This window comes from Cervus elaphus, chromosome 2 (genome assembly GCF_910594005.1).
Source record: "Cervus elaphus chromosome 2, mCerEla1.1, whole genome shotgun sequence".
Lineage (NCBI taxonomy): Eukaryota > Metazoa > Chordata > Mammalia > Artiodactyla > Cervidae > Cervus > Cervus elaphus.
In genome coordinates this window covers 32,005,335-32,030,450 of record NC_057816.1, presented here as the reverse complement: position 1 = coordinate 32,030,450, position 25,116 = coordinate 32,005,335, and the positions used below count along the sequence as shown (strand labels likewise).

At 40.3% G+C, this 25,116-nt stretch overlaps 1 protein-coding gene across 2 annotated transcripts in view; it reads left to right on the top strand.

Annotated features, from left to right (window-relative positions):
- Window positions 1-11,329: 11,329 nt before the first annotated feature.
- INTS4 (integrator complex subunit 4) overlaps window positions 11,330-25,116 on the top strand; it is a 99,422-nt gene continuing 85,635 nt past the window's right edge. The window contains exons 1-2 of one of the 2 annotated variants that reach the window (XM_043875470.1): window positions 11,330-11,553; window positions 15,192-15,386. In XM_043875470.1, coding sequence (XP_043731405.1) covers window positions 11,500-11,553; window positions 15,192-15,386 — 249 coding nt within the window. In that variant the 5' untranslated portion in view covers window positions 11,330-11,499. The remainder of the gene's footprint in view (window positions 11,554-15,191; window positions 15,387-25,116) is intronic. The other variant, XM_043875474.1, reaches the window with a different exon arrangement.

Genomic DNA, 25,116 nt, shown 5'->3' with positions numbered 1-25,116 from the left:
AAGAAAACAAAACATGAGTACACCCCAATATTCATAGCAACATTATTTACAATAACCAAGATATGGAAGCAACCTAAGTGTTTAGTAGATGAATAGGTACAAAAGATGTCTGTGTGTCTACACACACACACACACACACAATGGAATACTACTTAGTCATAAAAAAAGAATGACATTCTGCCATTTGCAACAATCTAGATGGACCTATAGGGTGTTATGCTTAGTGAAATCAGTCAGACAGACTGAGACAAATACTCTGTTAACACTTGTATCTGGAAGCTAAAAACTAACACAAGCAAATATATATATAATGAAACAGAAACAGACTCACAGATACAAAGAACAAGCTAGTGGTTACCAGTGGGGAGAGGAAGGGGAAGAGATAACATAGGCGTATGGGATTAAGACATACAGTCTACTATGTATAAAATAAGTAGCAGATACAGTGTATGACACAGGGAAATGTCATTATTTTGTAATTCCTCTAAATGGGGTATAATCTATAAAAGTATTGAATCACTATGCTGTACATCTGAAACCAATATTGTAAATTAAGTATACCTCAATTAAAAAAAAGCAAAACCCACCTCTCTTCATTTGTAGGGGTATGTGTATCCTTGCCTGGAGAATCCCATGGACAGAGGAGCCTGGTGGGCTGCAGTCCGTGGGGTCACAAAGAGTCGGGCACGACTGAGTGACTAACACTTACATTTATACAAGACTATTTGGGCTTCCCTGGTGGCTCAGTGGTGAAGAATTTGCCTGCCAATGCAGGAGACACGGGTTTGATCCCAGTGTCAGGAAGATCCCCTGGAAAAGGAAATGGCAACCCACTCCCGTATTCTTGCCTAGGAAACCCCATGGACAGAGGAGCCTGATGGGCTACAGTCCATGGGGTTGCAAAGGAGTCAGACACGACTTAGTGACTAAACAACAATAACATGAGACTTTTCAGATCTGCTGGCATTAACTAAATAAAATTACAGTCAGAGGAGAAAAACTTAAAAGTCATTGCCAAATATAACCGTCATTATAATCCAAAGGAAAAACATACAGTAAAACCTTTGAGCGTGCCCTCATGAGGACATCCTAGTTCATAGCACTGTGTCAGGTTTTCAGGTCTCATTAGTTTCTTGGAGCACTTTTTTTTTCCTTCTGCTTATTTTCCTTGTCTTCCCTGACCCCCTTTCCATTCATTCTTTTCCCTTTTCTGCTGTGCTTAATGTCCTGAAGGCCCATATCTAGGTACAGTGTGCTCAGGCCCCTTTCTGGTTGGCCAAAGACTTGGAAAATATGACAGCAGAAGACTGGGGACAAGAAGATCCAGGATGTTGGTATAAGGATGAATTGTCTTGGAATGGTGAAAACATTTGTGTTTCCTACGAATGCCCACCAGAGGGCACCCATTGTAGAAGAGGCTTTTTAAAAAAATGATAGAACAGAATGATCCAACCTCTGCATGCCAGCCAACCTCTTTCCCCAGCTCAGTGGAGTCATGAGAAAGGTGGCCGTGATGGCAAGGGTGGAGTCTGTGCATGGGCTCTATGGTATAAACTTCTTCTCAACAAAGCTGATGTAGTCAGTGATGAATGTCCAACAGCAGAGGCCAACACTGAGTCCCTGATAACAGTATTATTCCCACGGGGGGACTAGATACTTGGTGGTAACTTGATAGTCCTGCAAATCAGTTAGCTGTACTGAGCTGTAACAAACTGTTGGGAGAAATGCTGGCATCACTAAGCAAATGTCATGAACAGCTTTGTTTGAGGATGTTTGCAAAGCTGCTTAGGGTTAGGGTGCAGGTTTACTTCATCATTGTTCTTGTTTAGTTGCTAAGTTTCATCCAACTCTTTTGTGACCCCATGGACTGTAGCCCGCCAGGCTCCTCTGTCCATGGAATTTCCCAGGCAAGAATACGGGAGTGGGTTGCTGTTTCTTTCTCCAGGAGATCTTCCCAAATCAGGGGTCAAATCTGGATCTCCCGCATTGCAGACTGAGCCACCAGGGAAGCCCAATAAAGCTAGTATCACCTTCCAATCCTGGAGACATTTCATGGTGATAAAAAAAAAAAATGCCTCCCAGGAGCTTCCCTGGTGGTCCAGTGGCTGAAATTCTGTGCTCCCAATGCAGAGGGCCCAAGTTTGATCCCTGGTTAGGGAACTATGATCCTCCCATGCCTCAATTAAAATTAAAAGATCCTCAGTGCAGCAATGAAGATCCTGCATGCTGCAACTAAGACCCAGCACAGCAAATTTTTTTAAAAAATGTCTCACATTGGATTAGAAGGCAGATTTGTTCCTGACCAGTATAATAAAAGGAAGTTAGGAAAAAATAAAAAGATACTGTCCCCTTCAAAGGGCAGGTTTGCTAGCATTCCCTCTTTTAAGATTGAGGGTTTCCTAAACTCAGTGTCCTTCATCTGTTTTGCAGATGTACTGTGTATGGCATTGACCTGCATCACCATTATGGTGTTTAAAGGTCAAGGGGAACCAATACAAACATGAAGTTCATGCTGTCTGCTACACTGTGAATAATAAGCTGCCTAAATCCATTTGGGTTTGTTGTCTCCTTACCAGCTGATTCTATGCAATTTAGCAGCTTAGAGAGTCTCTAACCATATGACAACCTCCTGACCCCCAAACTTAATACCTTAAGACTATAACCATTAATTCTTTCTCATAGCCTATAAATTAGGCAGTTCTCTGGTTTTATTTGGTCTCACTCATGCATCTGTAGTCAGATGGTGGATCAGCTAGGGTGGGGCTGATCTTAAATAGCCTCAGCTGGGTGAAGTTGGCTTTGTTCCATGTTGTCATTCACGCTCCAGCAGACTAGGTTGGACTTATTCTCATGGCAATGGTAGGGTTCCAAAACCAAGCAAAAGACATTAAAAATTGGTGTGTGGGTGGAACTTGAGGCCTAGGTTCAAAACTAGCACACTGTTACTAATACTTCTGCTATTCTTTACTGGCCAGGCACAAGGCCAGCAGAATTCAAAGGGTGGGGATATAGATTCCATCTCTTAATGGAAACAGCTTCAAAGGGATTTAAATACAGAGAGGGGAAGAACTGAGGCCATAAAAAAAATTATTCTACCTATGCTAGATCCTTTCCAGGAAGGAAGGAAAGGTGATTTACCTCATAGGAATAGATACATATCCCAGATTCAGATTTGAGTTTCCTACTGCTATAGACTCCCTGCCTCATGTCCAAATTCATATGTTAAAATCCTAACCCTCAATGAGAAGGTATTAGGAGGTCAGGCCTCTGGAAGGTGATAAGATCATGAGGATGGAGCCCTCATGAATGGGCTTATAAAAACAGATCCCTTATAAAACAGATCCCAGAGAGCCCCTTTACATCTTTAACCATGAGGACATGGAGAGAAGACAGCTGTTTATGAACAGGAATTGTGCTCTCACCAGACGCTGAATCTGAGAGCACCCTCATCCTTAGACTTCTCAGCCTCCAGAACCGTGAGCAATAAATTTCTGTTGTTTATAAGCCTCTCAGTCTATGGTATACTGTTTATTTGAATATTTTACTATCTCTATAATCCTGTTGGTTCTGTTTTCCTGGAGAACCCTGACTAATAACATCTAACTGTAATGTTGCTGCCACCCTACCATTCATGGATACCTTATTCATTTTCATGGTATTTCACACATTGCTTCTGACTAGGAAGCTTATTTTATAATGAAAAAAAATATAGCAAAGAAATTTCTTGGTCTTGCCAGGTATCCCATCATTCATATGTAGCTATGATTTAAAAAAAAAAAAAGTGTAACAAGCTCTTGCAGACCTAATTGTGGGAGCTGAGAGACAACATATTATGAGTTGGGAAGCTGTCTTACAGGTTTGTGGTATGTGCCTCATGTCAACAACTAAAATATGTACTGTTTCTTCCACTGTTAGAATATATGATTCCAGAACTGAGAGGTAGGAATGCTTCTTGTCACTTTTACATGTAATAACTCATTTATGAATTCTTATGTTCAGGGGATTTGGAGTACTTAGTCTCCAAAGGAGAAGTAGTTTCACTAAAGAACAGAGTCACTGTTCCATTACATTGAAACATATAATGACACTGCCCTGGTCATTTTGGGCTCTTCTTGTTGAGCCAACAGGCAGAGAAGGAATTACTATACTAGTCTGAGTGATCGACTCCAATTTCCAAGGGGAAATTGGGTGGACGTTATACAATAGGGGCAAGGAAGACCTTATTTGAAGCCCAAGGGATTCACTTGGGTGCCTCATAGTATTTTCATGTACAGTAATGAAGGTCAAAGGAAAATGTCATCAGTTCAATATAGCTTTTCATTTCAAAAGGAAAGCAGAATATTCTTGTTTTCTATACCAGTCCGGCCTTGGCTTCTCAACTTTATTTCCATCATTCCTTTCTGTTTCCTTTTTGCAGTTTACTCTCAACATGAACTGAATTCCCTTTGTTTTTCTAAGTGCACCAAACTCCTTCCTGCAGGCTTGTATCTAATAATAACAATGATAATCCTTTGTATCAGTGATGCATAAATGTGCATTTCCTGTCTCTGAAATTGGGACACATCTTAAGATTGCTGTTGGCCAATTGTTCACGTGTAGACTGGGTCATGGGGGCTCAGTGGTAAAGAATCCACCTGCCAGTGGAGGAGATGTGGTTCAGAAATTCCTGGGTCAAGAAGATCCCCCAGAGAAGGAAACGTTAACCCACTCCAGTATTCTTGCCTATGAAATCCCATGGACAGAGAAGGCTGGTGAGCTACAGTCCATGGGGCTGCAAAGAGTCACAACTAAGCAACTAAACAACAACAACAGCAACTGCAAGACTGGGTCATAGCAATTCATGTTGTCATCATTTCAACTGAATTGTGTGAGTGTTGTTTTTAATTGTCATTTATGGTATCTTTAAAAACACAGCAGGATGACACAGGAAACAAATCTTTGTCTAAAGAAGTTTAAGTCAGCTATTTTCAGTAAGTATACATAAAACTAAGCAATATGAAACCACTGTTTTTAATTTCAGCAATTTTGTTAGTGTTTTACAATCGCTGGCAGCTTATTTTTGATCAAATATGGTAACAGTAATAATAATAGCTGGGACTTCCCTGGTAGTCCAGTGGCTAAGACTCCATGCTTAGGCAAAGCAGGGGATGAGGGTTTGATCCCTGGTCAGGGAACTAGATCCCACATGCCACAACTAAGAGATCCCATGTAAAAAGTGAAAGTTACTCAGTCATGTCCGCCTCTTTGTGACCCCATGGACTATACAGTCCATGGAATTCTCCAAGCCAGAATACTGGAGTGGGTAGCCTCTCCCTTCTCCAGGAAATCTTCCCAACCCAGGGATTGAACCCAGGCCTCCCACATTGCAGGTGGATTCTTTACCAGCTGAGCCACAAGAGAAGCCCAAGAATACTGGAATGGGTAGCCTATCCCTTCTCCAGTGGATTTTCCCAACCCAAGAATTGAACTGAAGTCTCCTGCATTGCAAGTAGATTCTTTACCAACTGAGCTCTCAGGGAAGCCAATAGATCCCGCATGCCACACAAAAAATCCCACATGCTGCAACAAAGATGGAAAATCCCTCATGCTACAACTAAGACCCAGCACAACCAAATATTTTGTAAAAAAAATAATAGCCACTAACATTAATTAAAGGCACTGTTTGCTAAGTGCCTTTCATTTCACTGGACATATTTGTGTTTGTCTCTTTAGTCTCTTTGTCTCTTCAGTCTGAGATGCCTTTCTTTCTTTCTGGAAAATTTTAAAGCCAGATTAAAATCATTTCCTCTGTAAAACTTCCCTGAGGCATCCTGAAGTTAGGTCTGTTTGAAGCACTTGGCTCTGTTATCCAGCACACTTTGCCCACTAATGATCAGTTTGGGAGTCTCCCTTTCCAGTTAGACTGTAGAACCTTGAGGGTAAAAACCATCTTTTCAGCCTTTTGGACTCTTCTCTGCCTACCACAGTCTTCTTTTTATAAGCATCCTACATTAATTCATTTCAAAGAATGAAACCACAAACATCTGTCAATTAAAAACTGGCACTTGCCAAGAGCATTTGCCAGTGACTGAACAACAACAACAAGGGCATTTGCCATCTGCCTGTGCTGCTGCAACTGCTGACCTTTGACACTCCCTGAAGGGAGCTTAGGACAGAGCGTTAGGCACTCTGTGCTCCAGTGAAACTGTTGGGACAGCTCTTTAGATAGTTGGGTATGTTCAGGAACTGATTTCATGATCCCAATCCTTGCATCTGATGAACTCCTTATCGCAAAATTCAGACTTAAATTGAAGAAAGTAGAGAAAACCAATAGACCATTCAGGTATGAACCAAATCAAATCCATTATGATTATATAGTGGAAGTGACAAATAGATTCAAGGGATTAGATCTGATATACAGACTGCCTGAAGAACTATGGATGGAGGTTCGTGACATTGTACAGGAGGCAGTGATCAAGATCATTCCCAAGAAAAAGAAATGCAAAAAGGCAAAATGGTTGTCTGAGGAGGCCTTACAAATAGCTGAGAAAAGAAGAGAAGCAAAAGGCAAAGGAGAAAAGGAAAGATATACCCATTTGAATGCAGAGTTCCAAAGAACAGCAAGGAGAGATAAGAAAGCCTTCCTCAGTGATCAGTGCAAAGAAATAGAGGAAAATAACAGAATGGGAAAGATTAGAGATCTCTTTAAGAAAATTAGAGATACCAAGGGAACATTTCATGCAAAGATGGGCACAATAAAAGACAGAAATGGTATGAACTTAACAGAAGCAGAAGATATTAAGAAGAGTTGGCAAGAATACACAGAAGAACTATACAAAAAGATCTTCATGACCCAGATAACCACAATAGTGTGATCACTCACCTAGAACCAGACATACTGGAATGTGAAGTCAAGTGGGCGTTAGGAGGCATCACTACGAACAAAGTGGAAGTGACAGAATTCCAGTTGAGCTATTTCAAATCCTAAAAGATGATGCTGTGAAAGCGCTGCACTCAATATGCCAGCAAATTTGGAAAACTCAACGGTGGCCACAGAATTGGAAAAGGTCAGTTTTCATTCCAATCCCAAAGAAAGGCAATGCCAAAGAATGTTCAAACTGCCACACAATTGCACTCATCTCATACACTAGCAAAGTAATACTCAAAATTCTCCAAGCCAGGCTTCAACACTACGTGAATTGTGAACTTCCAGATGTCCAAGATGGATTTAGAATAGGCAGAGGAACCAGAGATCAAATTGCTAACATCTGTTGGATCACTGAAAAAGCAAGAGTTCCAGAAAAACATCTATTTCTGCTTTACTGACTACGCCAAAGCCTTTGACTGTGTGGATCACAACAAACTGTGGAAAATTCTTAAAGAGATGGGAATACCAGACCACCTGATCTGCCTCCTGAGAAATCTGTATGCAGGTCAAGAAGCAACAGTTAGAACTGGACATGGAAAAACAGACTGGTTCCAAATTGGGAAAGGAGAACGTCAAGGCTGTATATTGTCACCCTGCTTATTTAACTTATATGCAAAGTACATCATGAGAAATGCTGGGTTGGACAAAGCACAAGCTGGAATCAAGATTGCTGGGAGAAATATCAATAGCCTCAGATAGGCAGATGACACCACCCTTACGGCAGAAAGTGAAGAAGAACTAAAGAACCTCTTGATGAAAGAGAAACTGGAGAGTGAAAAAGTTGGCTTAAAACTCAACATTCAGAAAACTAAGATCATGGCATCTGGTCCCATCACTTCATGGCAAATAGATGGTGAAACAGTGGAAACAGTGAGAGATTTTATTTCCTTGGGCTCCAAAATCACCGCAGATGGTGACTGCCACCATGAAATTAAAAGATGCTTGCTCCTTGGAAGAAAAGCTATGACCAACCTAGGCAGCATATTAAAAAGCAGAGACATTACTTTGCCAACAAAGGTCTGTCTAGTCAAAGCTGTGGTTTTTCCAGTTGTCATGTATGGATGTGAGAGTTGGACTATAAAGAAAGCTGAGCACCAAAGAATTGATGCTTTTGAACTGTGGTGTTGGAGAAGACTCTTGAGAGTCTCTTGGACTGCAAGGAGATCCAACCAGTCCATCCTAAAGGAAATCAGTCCTGAATATCCATTGGAAGGACTGATGCTGAAGCTGAAACTCTAATAATTTGGCCACCTGATATGGAGAACTGACTCATTTGAAAAGACCCTGATGCTGGGAAAGACTGAAGGCAGGAGGAGAAGGGGATGACAGAGGATGAGATGGTTGGATGGTATCACGGACTTGATGGACACGAGTTTGAGTAAGCTCTGGAAGTTGGTGATGGTTAGGGAAGCCTGGTGTGCTGCAGTCCATGGGGTTATAATGAGCCAGACACGACTGAGCCCCTGAACTGACTGACTGACTGACTCCTTGCATCTCCTCTTATCAAAAAGCACTAAACCCCCCTTAGTGATATCAGTTCCTTGTGACTAGCAGAAAAACTAGCCACTTGATTTGTGACTTGATTGATTGCAGTGAACTCCCCCTTCACTAAAATTTTATATATTGACCTTCCCCCCACTGCCTATTTGGAGTAGTCTCTCAGAGCTATCTGAGATGCTCTCTCTTGGCTTCCCTGGAGTCTCAGCTGGTAAAGAATCTGCCTGCCAACGCAGGAGATGCAAGAGACGTGGGTTTGATCCCTGGATCGGGAAGATTCCCTGGAGAAGGAAATGGAACCCATTCCAGCATTCTTGCCTGGAAAATTCCATGGACAGAGGAGCCTGGCTGGCTACAGTCCATGCGGTCACAAAGTGTCGGACACAACTGAACAAACATACCTTTTTCTCTTGGGCTGTAGTCCTCATTTTGCCCCAAATAAAACTTAGCTCACAGCTGTCAGGTTGTGCATCTTTTTAGTTGGCACAGCTAAAGCATAATGCAGGATGTAAACATTGACCTTGGATTTATTAACACCCTCATGTGACCTACACTTTATAGTGCAAAATATTTCTGCATTATTTCATTCCACTGTCATTACCTCTTTGTTGGGTCAGGTGTTACTGCAATTGTAGTTGAGGCTACTTGTTCATTAAGTGCCCGCTGTAGTGAAACAGAAGGGAAGGGGGCAGGGCACAACCTTTAAAAGAATGACAATAGCTAGGAGTTTCCTGGTGGCCCAGAGGTTAGGATTCCAAACTTTCACTGCTGTGGCCTGGGTTCAATCCCTGGTCAGAGTAATGGGATGCTGCAAGTCACAGGTTACAGCCAAAAAACAAACAAACAAATAAAAATAATGACATAACTATTGAGGATAAAACATAAACTGGTTAGAACCAAGTAGGTCCAAGGTGGCAGAAGATTCACCTTCCAGTAGACCTGGAGCCTCATTATATGTTCATTGTAGTACATTAGCATATGCTAAATGACACCCCTACTAGCACCATGACAGTTCTGAGCCCAACCATAAAAGGCCAGAAAGTGGGTGGTGGCCCAGTTCCTGGAAATTCCATCCCTGCCCCCAAATAGTTGGAGTAATCCTCCCACTGATTAGTCTATGAGATTACTTAGGCCATAAAAACTAATCACCTCATATTTCAGGGACTCTCATCTTATGAGTTGACACCCACTCTTGTCTGTGGAGGCTGTTCCTCCCAGGGTTGCTCTTGCCTTTTGAGAAAGACCACATTCTGTTTATGGGATGTGTATTTCTCTAAATAAATCCACTGCTTACCTATCACTTTGATTCTTGCTGAAATCTTTCTATGCTGAGACATAAAGAACCTGAGCTTCAGTAAGTTCTGATACAAGGTGAGCAATTTTAACTGAAAGACAGTGGGTTCAAGTCCCACCTCATGGGTTCACGTCCCCGTCAGAGTTTTGGCTGGGTTCAAATCTCATCTGAGTTGTGTGATCTGAAGCTTTGTTGCTTGATCCTTGGCCTCAGAATTCTTTCCACTCTCCCCTAGCTATCAGATGATGGCTTGATTCCTTAAAGGATAGGTAGCTTTTCAACAACTGGAGTGAGACAGCAGGAAGAAGTACCCTACGCCAGGAGAGGTTTGGAGGGGTGGCATACAACTTTGTAAGCAGATAGGGTGGGGGGGGGTGCCTAGAAAAAGATGTAAGAAAAGCCATTTTGGGCTTAAGCCATTGTTTGATCTAAGCCTGACCACAATGCTTGTCCTTGAACAGGTCTCAGTAATTAATTATCTTGAGAGAAGTGAGGGAATGCAGGAACAAAAGAAACAAGTTTTCTTGTTCCTTGCAGTCAAAAACCAGTTTTTTCCTTAAAAGATATATGTAACAATCTGATATATGTCTTTGAGTTCTGTAAGAACTAGTATTCCCCACTCACGTGGAAGATGGAATGCCGATGTCGACCCTCCTGACTTCAATCAACTAAAGCTTGGGCCCTGTAGACCTCTGTCCCAATCCAATGCTGAATTCTCCTCTGCTCAAGCCCCTTCATGAATGAATATGCATGCACCCTTAGGCTTCTGAGGTAGGTCAAAATCTGCCTACAGTGCAGGAGACCTGAGCTGGATCCCTGGGTCAGGAAGATCCCCTGGAGAAGGGGACAGCAATCCACTTCAGTATTCTTGCCTGGAGGATTCCATGGATGGAGTGGCCTGGTGGGCTACAATCCATGGTGTCTCAAAGAGCTGGACACCACCAAGCGACTAACACTTAGCTTAAAGCGTCCCCAATTTTGCTGTTTGGAGACACTGCTTTGGGGGAAGATTGCTTGTGCTCTCCTTAATTGCTGCAAGTAATATGTCTTTACTTCTTTGGAACTTTGGTTAGTTGGGTCTTCAGGCTTGACACCAACCAGAAGGCAAACTCAGTTTTTGAGCAACAGCTCGATCAAAAGGCGAGCACACGGGACTGATAGCAAACACTGAGAACACCAATGGATGATGGAGCTGTCAGTTTGACCTCTTTTATGTTATCTTCTGAGTCAGAATCCTCACACTGCTGCTGCTAAGTCGCTTCAGTCATGTCCGACACCGTGCAACCCCATGGACTGCAGCCTACCAGGCTCCTCCAGCCCTGGGATATTTCAGGCAAGAGTACTGGAGTGGGTTGCCATTGCCTTCTCGAATCCTCACACAGCTCCAGGTTTTCTCTCTAGCTCTGGATAGCTCCACCTCTGCCCTTTACACTGTAGAACTACCCCCCCTTCCCCCGCTCAGTTTCCAAACCCTGTTATTTTCTCCGTCACTCAAACCCAACAGAAAGCCCCCCAAAGCTCCCGTTGGCTCCTCCAGCCTTTCCGGCCCGCCTCCTCCTGCCAGAAGCCCCGCCCCCTGTGCTACGCTCCGGCTCCGGTTTCCGTTCCTCCCGCGCAGCAGGCGTAGGTCGCTAAATCCGGACGCACAGCCACAAGGCAGTCGAGCGGCCGGAAGCGGCCTCTCTTTCCCGGAACCCCACTGCCTTGTGGGACAGCATCTGGTTCCTCCCTTCTGGGCAAGTTTTTCCGTATCCTCTGCCCCTGCTAGCCTCGTCGGGTACGGAAGCTGAGAAGGACAACCATGGCGGCCCATCTGAAGAAGCGGGTTTATGAGGAGTTCACTAAGGTGGTTCAGGTAAGCTCTAGAAGGAAAGGTCCCAGGACTGGTCTGGGAAAGGGGAAGGTTATCCACGCCCCAGACACTTTGCCAGAAGGCGCCACAGAGCTGGGTAGGGTGCCCGTGCTACCAGAGCTTTGGTAGGCTCCCTCTCGGACTACACTGTAGTGGGCGTGTTCGTTGGCCGCTGCTGTTGTCAGTATTAACATGTGCAGTCTGACACTAAAAAAAACTATTAGAAGAAGCAAACAGCACCTTACAATTTACTGAAGTATCTTATCTGTTATCTCATTTTATTCATGTTTCATTCAGTTCAGCAGCTCAGTCGTGTTCTACTCTTTGCGACCCCATGGACTGCAGCACGCCAGGCCTCCCTGCCCATCACCAACTCCCTGAGTTTACTCAAACTCATGTCCATCGAGTGAGTGATGCCATCCAAGCATCTCATCCTCTGTCGTTCCCTTCTCCTCCTGCCTTCAGTCTTTCCCAACATCAGGGTCTTTTCCACTGAGTCAGTTCTTCGCATTAGGTGGCCAAAGTATTCGAGTTTCAGCTTCAGCATTAGTCTTTTCAGTGAATATTCAGGACTGATTTCCTTCAGGTTTGACTGGTTTAATTTCCTTGCTGTCCAAGGGACTTTCAAGAGGCTTCCCCAAACACCACAGTTCATTAGCATCCTCCTTTTACAAATGAGGACTTTGAGACCTCTTGTGGGGTATTGACAAATTTCCTCCCAACTCCCATTACCAAAAAAGCACCCAAAGTCAAGTTGGCTGTATGCAGCGCTCTAAGGGGTTGGAAGAGGAGTCTATAGGAATCCTCAAGACCCAGTCACAGCAGGCGAGGGTCACAGGCTTCATAGGGGTTGAAATTTTCTTTGGTGGAACAGCTCACCACCACCCTTTTATAGCTCACCTATAAGGGAGGGCAGTACCATCCATCCTCCTTTGGAGTTGTTTCAGGACTGAGGGGCAGTCAGTGATTCTCTATGTATTTCTTCAGAGAGATCGCTAAAGTAGAGGTTGATCCCAAGTCATACCTTGTGTCCTGCTTCCCTGACTTTGTGTATCCAAATCACCTGGGCTCTTGTGAAAATGTAGATTCTACTTAGTAAATGAATTGGCTGGGGGAGGCAAGGCAATAATCTGTATTTCTGAAAAGCCCCCGGTTAATGCCAGCCAATAGCAGGTTCCCATCCATAGACTTGTGGCCTAGCAAGATTTAGACCATGCAGCAGGACGCTGATCCTTAAGTATTTCATTTAGTATTTATTATTTCATTCTTCAACAAGAGTTTATTGAATTAAAGAGTGGTTATTATGTATCAATATTAGGTATGGTGAAAGGTGCTGAGCTATAAAATCCAATACACATTAAGGGTCCCTGTCCTGTTGGAACTCGCAGGCAAGTGGGAGATGTGGAGCACCATATCTGAGATTGTAGTACAGAGAGGTAATTGCATCGACAAACCAAGTCTTTCTTACTCTTTTACAACTACTTTTTGTGAAAACTAGCCAAACTCCCTTGCCCTTCGTGATATAACAATATTCCTTCACTGCCTTTTTTTTTTTTTTTTTTTTGTGGGTGGCATATTTCCATTGTGTGTAGGGAAGTTAGTTGACTTCTTATTCTTGTTTATTTTCTGAAAATAACTTTGATACTTACCTTGTCACTCTTGTTGCTCCTTTTTATGTGAAGTTCGTTTTCTTGAACTTTTAGAATGAGTCAATATTCAGGAAAGCTTTACAGAGCTCCCTCTTCCGTAGCTTGCTTTTAAGTGTGGAATTCAGTGACTTTAAGTACATTCACTTTGTTGGGCAGTGTCACTTCTTTTCTTTATTCTGTTGTTCCCTCTTACCAAGACTACTCACCCCTCCTCCAGCACGCCATGTGTTTGGACCTTTCCAAACTTTTGTGTCTCTTGTCTCTTTTACATAGAACGGATGTCATTCTTCACTCTCTTTTTGTTCTCCACCCAGTGGACTTACATTTTTGCTTTAGTCTCTCCTCCCCTCCTTCTGTAGCACTCGTCTATTTGTATTTATCATTCAGTGCTACTGAAGTTACTAGTATTTGTTTCTCCCTACCAGTTTGGGCTCCTTGAGGGCAGAGGTAACGCTTGGTTCAGCTCTGTTCCCTGGATAGACCGTAGGGCCTGGTGCACTAAAACATTGATGGTTGAATGATAGCAGATGTTGGTTTGTCCTTCTCCTCATGTGCTCCTTAGGGAAAAAAATCTTATAGTTTTTTGGCCTAACTGCTGATAACACTGAAGAATGAATTTGTGTGGAATAGGATGGAAATGGGTAAGGATTTTAAGAGCTCATTTTTTCTCTTCATTGCTTGTGAATGGTTACCACAGAGTAATGAAATGAGATCTTAGTGCTTCTGTTATTTTTCCTCTGCCATGAAGATGAGAGAGAGAGAATTGATGAATGTGGTGCATATGATGTTTGTACAATAAAGCCATTGTAGTTTAGACTTCTCAGGTATATCTGTGATGTAAGTGTTGTATTCCTTTTTATAGAAGGAGAAGACCTCTAGCTACCAAGTGATAATTTAACTCAAATTCCTTTGATTTTAAAGCCCTTAGTCTTATTATCATGCTGTGCCATGTTCCCATCTAGAATAATCCGACTCTTTAGTCTTTGTGGAGGTGTAATTTTTTATAAAGAGATGATTTTTCAAGGTATCATTATGATGCATCAAGTGTTAAGGAAAATTATTGATTACAACTTTAATCTTATGTTGTGATCCTCTCTATATCTACCTACGCCCTGGAATGAAGGTTCCCTTTTACACAAACTTTTGGACACTCATATGTAAACAGATGTGTCTGAAATAGTTCTAGTTATGCACTATTCTTGAGAGAATCAAGAAGATAGTTATTCAGCTCATTTTGTGTGTTCTGTGGTTCAAATGAGGATTGAGAAAGACTAGCGGTAGTTCATCATTCCTATTTTATAGATGATGAAACTGGGAATTATGACATCCTTAGAAGAGAGCAGCAGAGTTGGATCTCACGTAATTCCACATCAGTCATTTAGTAAACATTTATTAAGTAGCTGCAGTTTGCTAGGCATATGGCAATGCATTTTTCCCCTACACGGTCCATTCTTCTAATAAAGGTAGAATGATTTGGGTGAAAATAGTCATCTGTTGTGAGAAGACTTTTTCCCATAGTGTAAGCTGTAGACTGTTCCTGTCAGTTCTGGGTTTCTCAGGAGGGAAGGTGAGTCTAGTAAGTGCTTTAGCACAATCTGAATATATTTGTTGAATTGAGATTTCTGTTCTATTACAGAGTGGAACAGATCCTTTGTGTGTCCTGTTAACCCCGAAGCTACAGCAATCCTAAGAGATAGGCACAACAAAATATTATCGACCTACTTTACAGAGAAAGAAGCTGAGACTTGAAGAAATGAAATGACTTGCCCAAAGCCACTGGAGCTGGTGAAAAGCAAAATTGGGACTCAACTTTGTCTCCAGTTGGCTCTTTTCCCGGTTCATAATGCTGCTTTTTTGTTTAGACTAGGTCTATTTCCCAAATACATTATTTGGTGTAGGAAAAGTTAATTTTCATCAAATGAGGCAAAGTTAGGTTTGCAGACTCTGTTTTCAGCCAGGTTTTCATGTTTTATCGTCCTTATCCTCTTGCAGCAACAACAGGAGGAGGTTGCTACTAAGAAACTCCGGATGACAAAACCAAGTAAATCTGCCGCACTCCACATAGATCTGTGTAAGGCCACCTCCCCAGCAGATGCTTTGCAGTACCTGCTTCAGTTTGCCAGGAAGCCTGTTGAGGCAGAAAGCGTGGAGGGAGTCGTCAGGATTCTCTTGGAACATTATTACAAGGTAAGAAGGTCTTGGGACCTGATGGCAGTATGTATGAGAGTTGTATTATATCTGCAGAATGAATTAAAATGGCACAATAAATAAGGTGTTCATTCAGCAATCTTTTCCTGAGTATCTTCCATATGCTAGGCACTGTGGATACCGAGATAAAAACGGTCCAAAAGATCCAAAAAGATCCTATCCTTAGAAGCTTAGAGCAGCTAGATGGAAACAGATGTGAATGATAAAATGCCTCAAATTGCTGAGGGTACTGAGAGTGCATTGGCGCACAGAGGAGGAGTTAACTTCAACCAGGACTCTTCTGTAACCAGATTTGCCTCTGGTATACGGTCCTCTCTCTGCTGTTACTGCTGTAATTCAGGGCCCCAATATCTTAACTGCAGTAGCCCTTCTTTTTTTTTTTTTAAGTTACATATCATTTTATTTCTCTGTGTTCATAGGCTAAAAAAAAGCATCAACTCTTACATGATTAAATACAGAAAATAGTTTAAAGAGAAAATGAAATTCACCAAATGCATTTCTTTTTCAGTTTTTGTTTGTGAGATCCGAGGTAAAAGAAGAAATGATTTGTAAATATTTGAATCACAGATGACTTAGAATTTGAAACTTTAGTATGAAAATTATTAAGCTTATAGAAAAGTAGAGACAGTACTGTAATGAACTCCCAAATAACCCATCTTTGGGGTTAAATAGTTACTAATATTTTGTCAAATTTACTTTATTTGCTTTCCTGAAGTTTTTGTTAAAGTATCATAATATTTTCCCCTGGACAGTTATTAAATATCTCTTAAAAAGGTACACTGAAAAAAGATATAACCATATAACCACCTCAGTATAATTCAGTTATTCCTTAATATCATCTAACAAATAGTTCATATTCAAATTTCTCTGGTGGTGATGGTTTAGTCACTAAGTTGTGTCCAACTCTTGTGACCCTATGGGCTGTAACCCACCAGGCTACTCTGTCCATGGAATTTCCCTTCGACAGAGGATAGTGGAGTGGGTTGTCCTTTTCTTCTCCAGGGGATCTTCCCAGGGATCAGTCCCACGTCTCCTGCATTGGCAGGCAGATTCCATGCCACTGAGCCACCAAGGAAGCCCCAAATTTCTCTAGTTGTTCCCAGAATATCTTGTTATAGTTGATTTGTTCAAATCAGAATGCAAACTGTGTCCACACTTGGCATTTGCTTTTTGTAAAAACTGGAACAGTTTTTATTATTTTGGTGACATGACCTGTTAAAGAAATTTGGTCAGTTGTTTTGCAAACTGTCTTGTTTTCTGAATTTGTTTACTTCCTTGGTTAACTTGCTCCTCTATCTCATATATTTACTATGAACTGGAAGTTAGATCAATAGACTTTGTTAAAATTTTTGAAATTTTTTGAAAATTTTTTGAAATTTTTAAAATAAAAAATTTTTAATTTTAAATAATTAAAAATTAAAATTTTAATTAATTTTAATTTTTAATTAAAATTTTATTTTTAAATTTAAATTAAATTTTTTAATTTTTAATTTTAATTATTTAAAAATTAATCAAAAATTATTAAAATTTAATTTTAAAAATTAAAATTTTTAAATTTAAAATTTTTTAAATTTTTTGAAAATTTTAAGAATACTTATAGATGATTTGTACTTCATATTTGCATCAGTCAGGATGTATATGTACTGAAGATCCTCCTTGCTTCTTATCTTTTTCCCTTTAGTCTCTTCTTTTTATAAACTATTTTTATTTAAATCTTTTATGTATGACCTAAAAAGTCCTTTTCTTCACGTATATAATGTTCTAGCTTAATAAGAATGGTTGCAGTTTTCCAAAGACCTTGTGTGTTTTCAGAAGTCAGTGTCTTTTTCCATGTTGTTACCTCAGCCTAGAACCCCTCTCCTTGACATGACCCTGGTCTGGTCTGCCATTTTCTCTGTCAAGCATATTCCTTTCTCAGTCTTTCCACTTATCTTTCCTTCTGCTTGGAACACTTCCCTCAGGTGTTCATATGTCTGTTTCCCACACTCCATTCAAGTGTTTGCTCAACTGTTACTTTTTCATTAAGGTCTTCTTTTATCCCTCTATTTGAAATTGAAACTGCATATCCCACTTCTAGCACTTTCTAGCCCCTTCCTTGATTTTATTTTCTCCAGAGCACTTACCATCTTCTAATATTGTATTTAATTGTCTCATTTATTTTGTTCCTTGTCCATTTCCTTGTATGAGGATGTAAGCTTCTCTTGAACAATATGGGACGTTTTTTTTCCTGCTTTATTGTGATATAATGGATATACAGCACTATTTACATTTAACATTGCAGCATAATGATTTGACTTGCGTAAGTCATAAAATGATTACCACAGTACATTTAATGAATATCTGTCATCTCATATAGATACAAAATTAAAGAAATAGACAAAATTTTTTTTTCTTGTATTGAGAACTCTTTGGATTTACTCTACTAACAGCTTTCATATGTAACATACAGCAGTGTTAATTATATTTATCATGTTATTCATTACAACCCTAATAACTTACTTATCTTATAACTAAAAGTTTGTACCTTTTGACTGCCTTCATCCAGTTCCCTTCTGCCCCCCTCTGCTTCTGGTAACCACAAATCTCATCCCCTTTTCTATGGATTCATTTTTTTTTTTTTAAGTATAATTAAGGGCTTCCCTGGTAGCTCAGCTGGTAAAGAATCCACCTGCAATGCAGGAGACCCCGGTTCAATTCATGGGTCGGGAAGATCCCCAGGAGACGGGATAGGCTACCCACTTCAGTATTCTTGGGCTTCCCTGGTGGCTCAGCTGGTAAGGAATCCGCCTGCAATGCAGGAGACCTGGGTTCGATCCTTGGGTTATTATCTTGCACCCCCACCCCCCGCCCCCCTCTTCTGGTGACCACAAATCTGATCTCCTTTTCTATGAATTTGTTTTTAAAGTGTAACTGACCTACAACCTTATGTTAGGCCCTGCTACTCAGTATAGTGATACAGTATTTCTGTGCATTTCAAAATGACCACAATAAATCGAGTTATGATCTGTCACGATACAAAGATGTTAGTTATTGACTATGTTCCCGATGCTATACATTATTCCGTATCTTGGCTATTGTTATAATGCTGCAACAAACAGGGGTGCTCATATCTTTTGGAATTAGTATTTTCGTTTTCTTCTGATAAATTCCCAGGGGTAGAATCTCCAGATTGTATGGAATATTTTTTCAACTTTTTGTTATGGAAGAAATCTATATACAGTTAGAGAGAATAGTTTAATTAATTCACATGTAATTATTATCCAGCTTCAACAATTATCATTTCATGTCCAGATTTGTTTTATTCTCACCCCCACCCCAACTCCTACTGTCCACCTCCATTTCCTCCACTTTCACTCTCTGCACCAGATTCTTGTGAAAACAAATTCCTAGCATCATATCATTTTACTCTTAAATTTCAGTTTATATCTCTAACAGTAAAGACTCTTTTTAGGGATGTCCCTGTTGGTCCAGTGGTTAAGACTGTGCTTCTACTGCAGGGGTCATGGGTTTGGGCCCTGGTTGGGGAACAACCTGCATGCCTTGTGGTATGGCCAAAAATTAATAATAAAAAGATTCCTTTTAAAAAATTACTGATACCATCTCTAGAAGAAGTGTTCTTATATCAGACCCTAAGCTGTTTAACCAGGCCTTGCTGCTTACCTTAGTCTAGTAGATTCTAGCCCCAAAGGTCTAGCAGATTCTATTGATTCTAATGAGTGAAAACAAGTTGGTCCAGATATATATTGATGACCATAGTGTTTTATTTATCTTTCTTCTATTTTATCCAGAAATGTGGTATCTTGTATTTTAGTGGATAACTACTTTGGCTTCTGCTTTTCTACTACAAATTTTTCTGTGGCCAAGTAGCAGTATCTGAACTTATTTCATATGAGGGATTCTTCCATTTATTCTACTGTATTAGTTACTGTGGAGGATGTTATAGAACGGTGAGACATGTTCTTTGTCCTTTAAGGACTAGCAGTATAGTTGGTAGACCAAATAATACATGTGATATATAGATAGTTAAGGGCTAGAGTTATTAATTTACTCATTTTTTTCATTCATTCAAAATGTTCTGGATACTAATTCTGCCAGGCGTTTGCTTCATATTAGTGATACAGAGATTAACATGCGATCCCTGATCTGAGTCTGATGGGGTAGATTAGACAGTAAATGGATAATTACACACTTGATTTCCCAGGCAAGACTACTGGAATGGATTGCCATTTCCTTCTCCAGGGGATCTTCCTGACCCAGGGATCGAACCATGTTGCCTGCCTTGGCAGGTGGATTCTTTACCACTCAGCCACCAGGGAAACCCAATACAGTGTTACAGGTATCATGAAACCTGGGACAGGTTATGATGTAACTTTTAAAGAAGAAGGTAATCAGTTTTACGTGGGAGCATAGATCTAGAAGGGCATCATAGAGTAGTGATGCTTGATGGTGGTTTAGTCACTAAGTCGTGTCCAATTCTTGTGACCCCATGGACTGTAGCCTGCCAGGCTCCTCTATCCATGGCATTCTCCAGGCAAGAATACTGAAGTGCGTTGCCATTTCCTTCTCCAGGGAATCTTCCTGACCCAGGGATTGAATCTGGGTCTCCTGCATTGCAGGCATATTCTTTACCGACTGAGCTAGGGTGATGCTTGAGGTGAATCTTAAAAAACAGATTTTGACTAGTTGGAAAGCAAGAGGAAAGGCATTTTAGAAAGAAGGAAGAATTGTGAGCAAAGACTTGGAGATGTGAAATATTCTGTCACATTAGAAGAGATACAGATAGTTGGGCTGGTGTCGATTTTACATTGAGAGCTCTTTAAGAAATAAGACTAGAAATCTTATCTAATAGAAGGTTCTTGAATTCTGCCTTGTGGGTTTTTGTTTCAGATATATCACTCTGGGGGTGGTATGGTGGATGGAGGAATTGAATGAGGGCCAGGTAAGACAGGAGTTAGGGTGACCAGCTAGGAGACTGCTAAGTCTATAGCAAGATGAGAAAAGCCTGAACAAGGACAATTTTAATGGTGAGAAGAGCAGTTATTAGAGAGGCTTTTGACAGAGGCAGTTGTAAGCTTAGTTATGGGGATAATTTCAGAAAGTAGAAAAACTTGAGTGAAGTATCCAGATGAAGAAAGAATGTTACTGGGTCATATACTCTCATTCTTTTTTGTTTCGTTCTTGCCTTCCTCTTATTTGCCAGACTTAGTATTTCTGCTTTCTCAGCTGCTCCCTATGTTTGGAGGTCTGTGACTCCATTCCAGACTGTAGAAAGACTATGTAGCTTTTCTGTCCTCTCTTACTACAAAATTAGGGTATTTGACTAGTGCATTGTCTCTGAAAGACAATTACTTGATTTGATGATGTTATTTCAGTGATTTGAAGTCCATAAAGAATTGACTTTTATTTGTATTCAGAACTGAACTTGGTATCTCCATTCATTCTCCAGTCTGCCTTATAGCAGGAAATGTACCACCATCAATATAGACCCTTACATCAGAAACCCAAGAAAGATACCACCCTCACCCTTTCCTCTCCCCATATTCCCTTCCTACCAACTCATGTTGATTTTACCTTCTAAACATCTCTTGAGTCCATCTCCCTCCCTGTTTCCACTATTACCCTAGTAATCTAAGTAACTATCATATTTTTAGAACTTTTATTATGAACTGTAACACAAAGACTATGTAGAAAAAACTCATATAGCCTATTGATCAACATGAAAACAGTATGTGACTGCCATCCAGCTTAAGAAATGCAATATAATCAGCCTCTCATAGGTCCCCCAAAACTCTTTCTGATTATTTCTCCTCACTTTTCCAAAGATAACCATCACTCTCTTGACTTTAAGGGTAAAAGCTTCCTTTAAAATTTTCTTTTTTTTTTTAAATCATTTAAACCTGTACTAAATGCAACCCACACTTCCTTCCTTCCTCCTTCCCGCCTTTACTTTCTGTGTGTATCTTTCTATGTGTAACTCTTGCTCAAAATTCTATCTTGAGATTTATCTTTGTTGTTAACTTTAGCTATAGTTCATTTATTTTTACCACAGTGTAAGACTTCATTGTATGAATATACCATTATTTATTTATTCATTCTATTATTGATGGACATTTAGATTGTCTCCAGTTTTTAGTTATTAAAAGAAGTATTCCCATGAACATTTTTGTACAAATCTTAGTATGCATTGTTTGTGTTTCTGCCTAGTGTATTTGTCTATTTTTATGCCAGTACTGTGCTGTCTTAGCATCAGTTTAGTTCAGTCGCTCAGTCGTGTCCGACTCTTTGCGACCCCATGAATCGCACCACGCCAGGCCTCCCTGTCCATCACAAACTCCCGGAGTTTACTCAGACTCATGCCCATCGATTGGTGATGCCATCCAGCCATCTCATCCTCTGTCGTCCCCTTCTCCTCCTGCCCCCAATCCCTCCCAGCATCAGGGTCTTTTCCAATGAGTCAACTCTTTGCATGAGGTGGCCAAAGTATTGGAGTTTCAGCTTCAGCATTAGTCCATCCAGTGAACACCAGGACTGATCTCCTTTAAGATGGACTGGTTGGATCTCCCTGCAGTCCAAGGGACTCTCAAGAGTCTTCTCCAACACTATGCTATGTGTTAGCATAGCATAGACACTATGCTATGTCTTAGCATAGCATTATTATAAATTCTGACTTCTGGTAGGGTAACTTCTCCTACTTTGTTCTTCTTTAAGAATATATTAATTATTCTTGGTCTTTTAATTTATTGATAAATTTTGAAATCAGCTTGTGAAAATCTGCCTGAAAATAAAATTTCTTATCAGAATTTTGATTGCTGCTGCTGCTGCTAAGTTGCTTCAGTCATGTCTGACTCTGTGCGACCCCATAGACAGCAGCCCACCAGGCCCCCCCATCCCTGGGATTCTCCAGGCAAGAATACTGGAGTGGGTTGCCATTGCCTTCTCCGGAATTTTGATTAGGGTTGCGTTAATTCTGTAATTAAGATGCAATTTGCTGATTGACATTTTATAACATTGAGTCTTACAGTCAATGGACATGGTATGTCCATTATTTAAATGCTGTTTCCTGTGTAGAAGTTTTGTACATCTTTTTGTTAGTTATTCCTAGATAGTTAATATTTTGTTATTGTAAATGATACATTTAAAAATTCTTATTTTTAAGTAGTACATAGAAGATATTCAGAAATTCAGTTGCTTTTTGTTTATTAAACCCTATATCAACAACTTTGCTAAGGTCATTTAACAATTTTAATAAATTATGTGTAGGTTCTTTTAGATTCTTTACGAATAACCTTGTCAGCATATAATGGCTTTGTCTAATGTTATATAATAATACCAGCTATCTCTTGATTAAAGTTTCCATGATATACCTATTTCTACCTTTTATTTTCAAATCTTTTTTTAATCACTTTTTATTTTGTGACCCAACAGCATATAGTTAGTTTTTTGAGAAATTTCACTTAACAGTGTTTAGTTTTTAATTGGAACATTTAGTTCTTTATAATGCGTGTTTATTGAAATATATGATTTTAAATCTATCCTCTTATGAAATGCCTTCTATTTATCTTACCTGCTTAATGTTCTTTTTTTTCTCTCAGTTCTCACTGCCTTTTGCATTGGCTCTTTTAAAAAAATTCTCTCCTTCACTGCTTTTTATTAGCTTGGGAATTATACATTTTTTTATACCTCTTTTACTGGTTAACCTAGATATTACGTTAATTCTTTTTATTTATTTTTTTTCATTTATTTTTATTAGTTGGAGGCCAACCATTTCACAACATTGCAGTGGGTTTTGTCATACATTGACATGAATCAGCCATGGAGTTACATGTATTCCCCATCCCGATCCCCCCTCCCACCTCCCTCTCCACCCGATTCCTCTGGGTCTTCCCAGTGTACCAGGCCCGGGCACTTGTCTCATGCATCCAACCTGGGCTGGTGATCTGTTTCACTATAGATAATGTTCATGCTGTTCTCTCGAAACATCCCACCCTCGCCTTCTCCCACAGAGTCCAAAAGTCTGTTCTGTACATCTGTGTCTCTTTTTCTGTTTTGCATATAGGGTTATCATTACCATCTTTCTAAATTCCGTATATATGTGTTAGTATACTGTAATGTTCTTTATCTTTCTGGCTTACTTCACTCTGTATAATGGGCTCCAGTTTCATCCGTCTGATTAGAATTGATTCAAATGAATTCTTTTTAACGGCTGAGTAATATTCCATGGTGTATATGTACCACAGCTTCCTTATCCATTCGTCTGCTGATGGGCATCTAGGTTGCTTCCATGTCCTGGCTATTATAAAGAGTGCTGCAATGAACATTGGGGTGCACGTGTCTCTTTCAGATCTGGTTTCCTCGGTGTGTATGCCCAGAAGTGGAATTGCTGGGTCATATGGCAGTTCTAGTTGCAGTTTTTTAAGAAATCTCCACACTGTTCTCCATAGTGGTTGTACTAGTTTGCATTCCCACCAACAGTGTAAAAGGGTTCCCTTTTCTCCACACCCTCTCCAGCATTTATTGCTTGTAGACTTTTGGATAGCAGCCATCCTGACTGGCGTGTAATGGTACCTCATTGTGGTTTTGATTTGCATTTCTCTGATAATGAGTGATGTTGAGCATCTTTTCATGTGTTTGTTAGCCATCTGTATGTCTTCTTTAGAGAAATGTCTGTTTAGTTCTTTGGCCCATTTTTTGATTGGGTCATTTATTTTTCTGGAATTGAGCTTCAGGAGTTGCTTGTATATTTTTGAGATTAGTCCTTTGTCTGTTGCTTCATTTGCTATTATTTTCTCCCAATCTGAGGGCTGTCTTTTCACCTTGCTTATAGTTTCCTTTGTTGTGCAAAAGCTTTTAAGTTTCATTAGGTCCCATTTGTTTATTTTTGCTTTTATTTTCAATATTCTGGGAGGTGGGTCATAGAGGATCCTGCTGTGATTCATGTCGGAGAGTGTTTTGCCTATGTTCTCCTCTAGGAGTTTTATAGTTTCTGGTCTTACATTTAGATCTTTAATCCATTTTGAGTTTATTTTTGTGTATGGTGTTAGAAAGTGTTCTAGTTTCATTCTTTTACAAGTGGTTAACCAGTTTTCTCAGCACCACTTGTTGAAGAGGTTGTCTTTTTTCTATTGTATATCCTTGCCTCCTTTGTCGAAGATAAGGTCTGTCCATAGGTTCGTGGATTTATCTCTGGGCTTGCTTTTCTGTTCCATTGATCTATATTTCTGTCTTTGTGCCAGTACCGTACTGTCTTGATGACTGTGGCTTTGTAGTAGAGTCTGAAGTCAGGCAGGTTGATTCCTCCAGTTCCATTCTTCTTTCTCAAGATTACTTTGGCTATTCAAGGTTTTTTGTATTTCCATACAAATTGTGAAATTATTTGTTCTAGTTCTGTGAAGAATATTGTTGGTAGCTTGATAGGGATTGCCTTGAATCTATAGATTGCTTTGGGTAGTGTAGCCATTTTGACAATATTGATTCTTCCAATCCATAATTCTTTTTAAAAATTAATTTTATTTTTGACTGCTCTAGGTCTTCATTTCTGTGCATGAGTTTTCTCCAGTTGTGGCATGTGGGGGCTACTCCCAAGTTGCAATATGCGGGTCACTCATTGTGGTGTCTTCCCTCGTTGCAGAGCACAGGTTCTGGGTGATTGGACTTCAGTAGTTGTGGCACATGGACTCAGTAGCTGCTGCTCGCAGGCTCTAGAGCACAA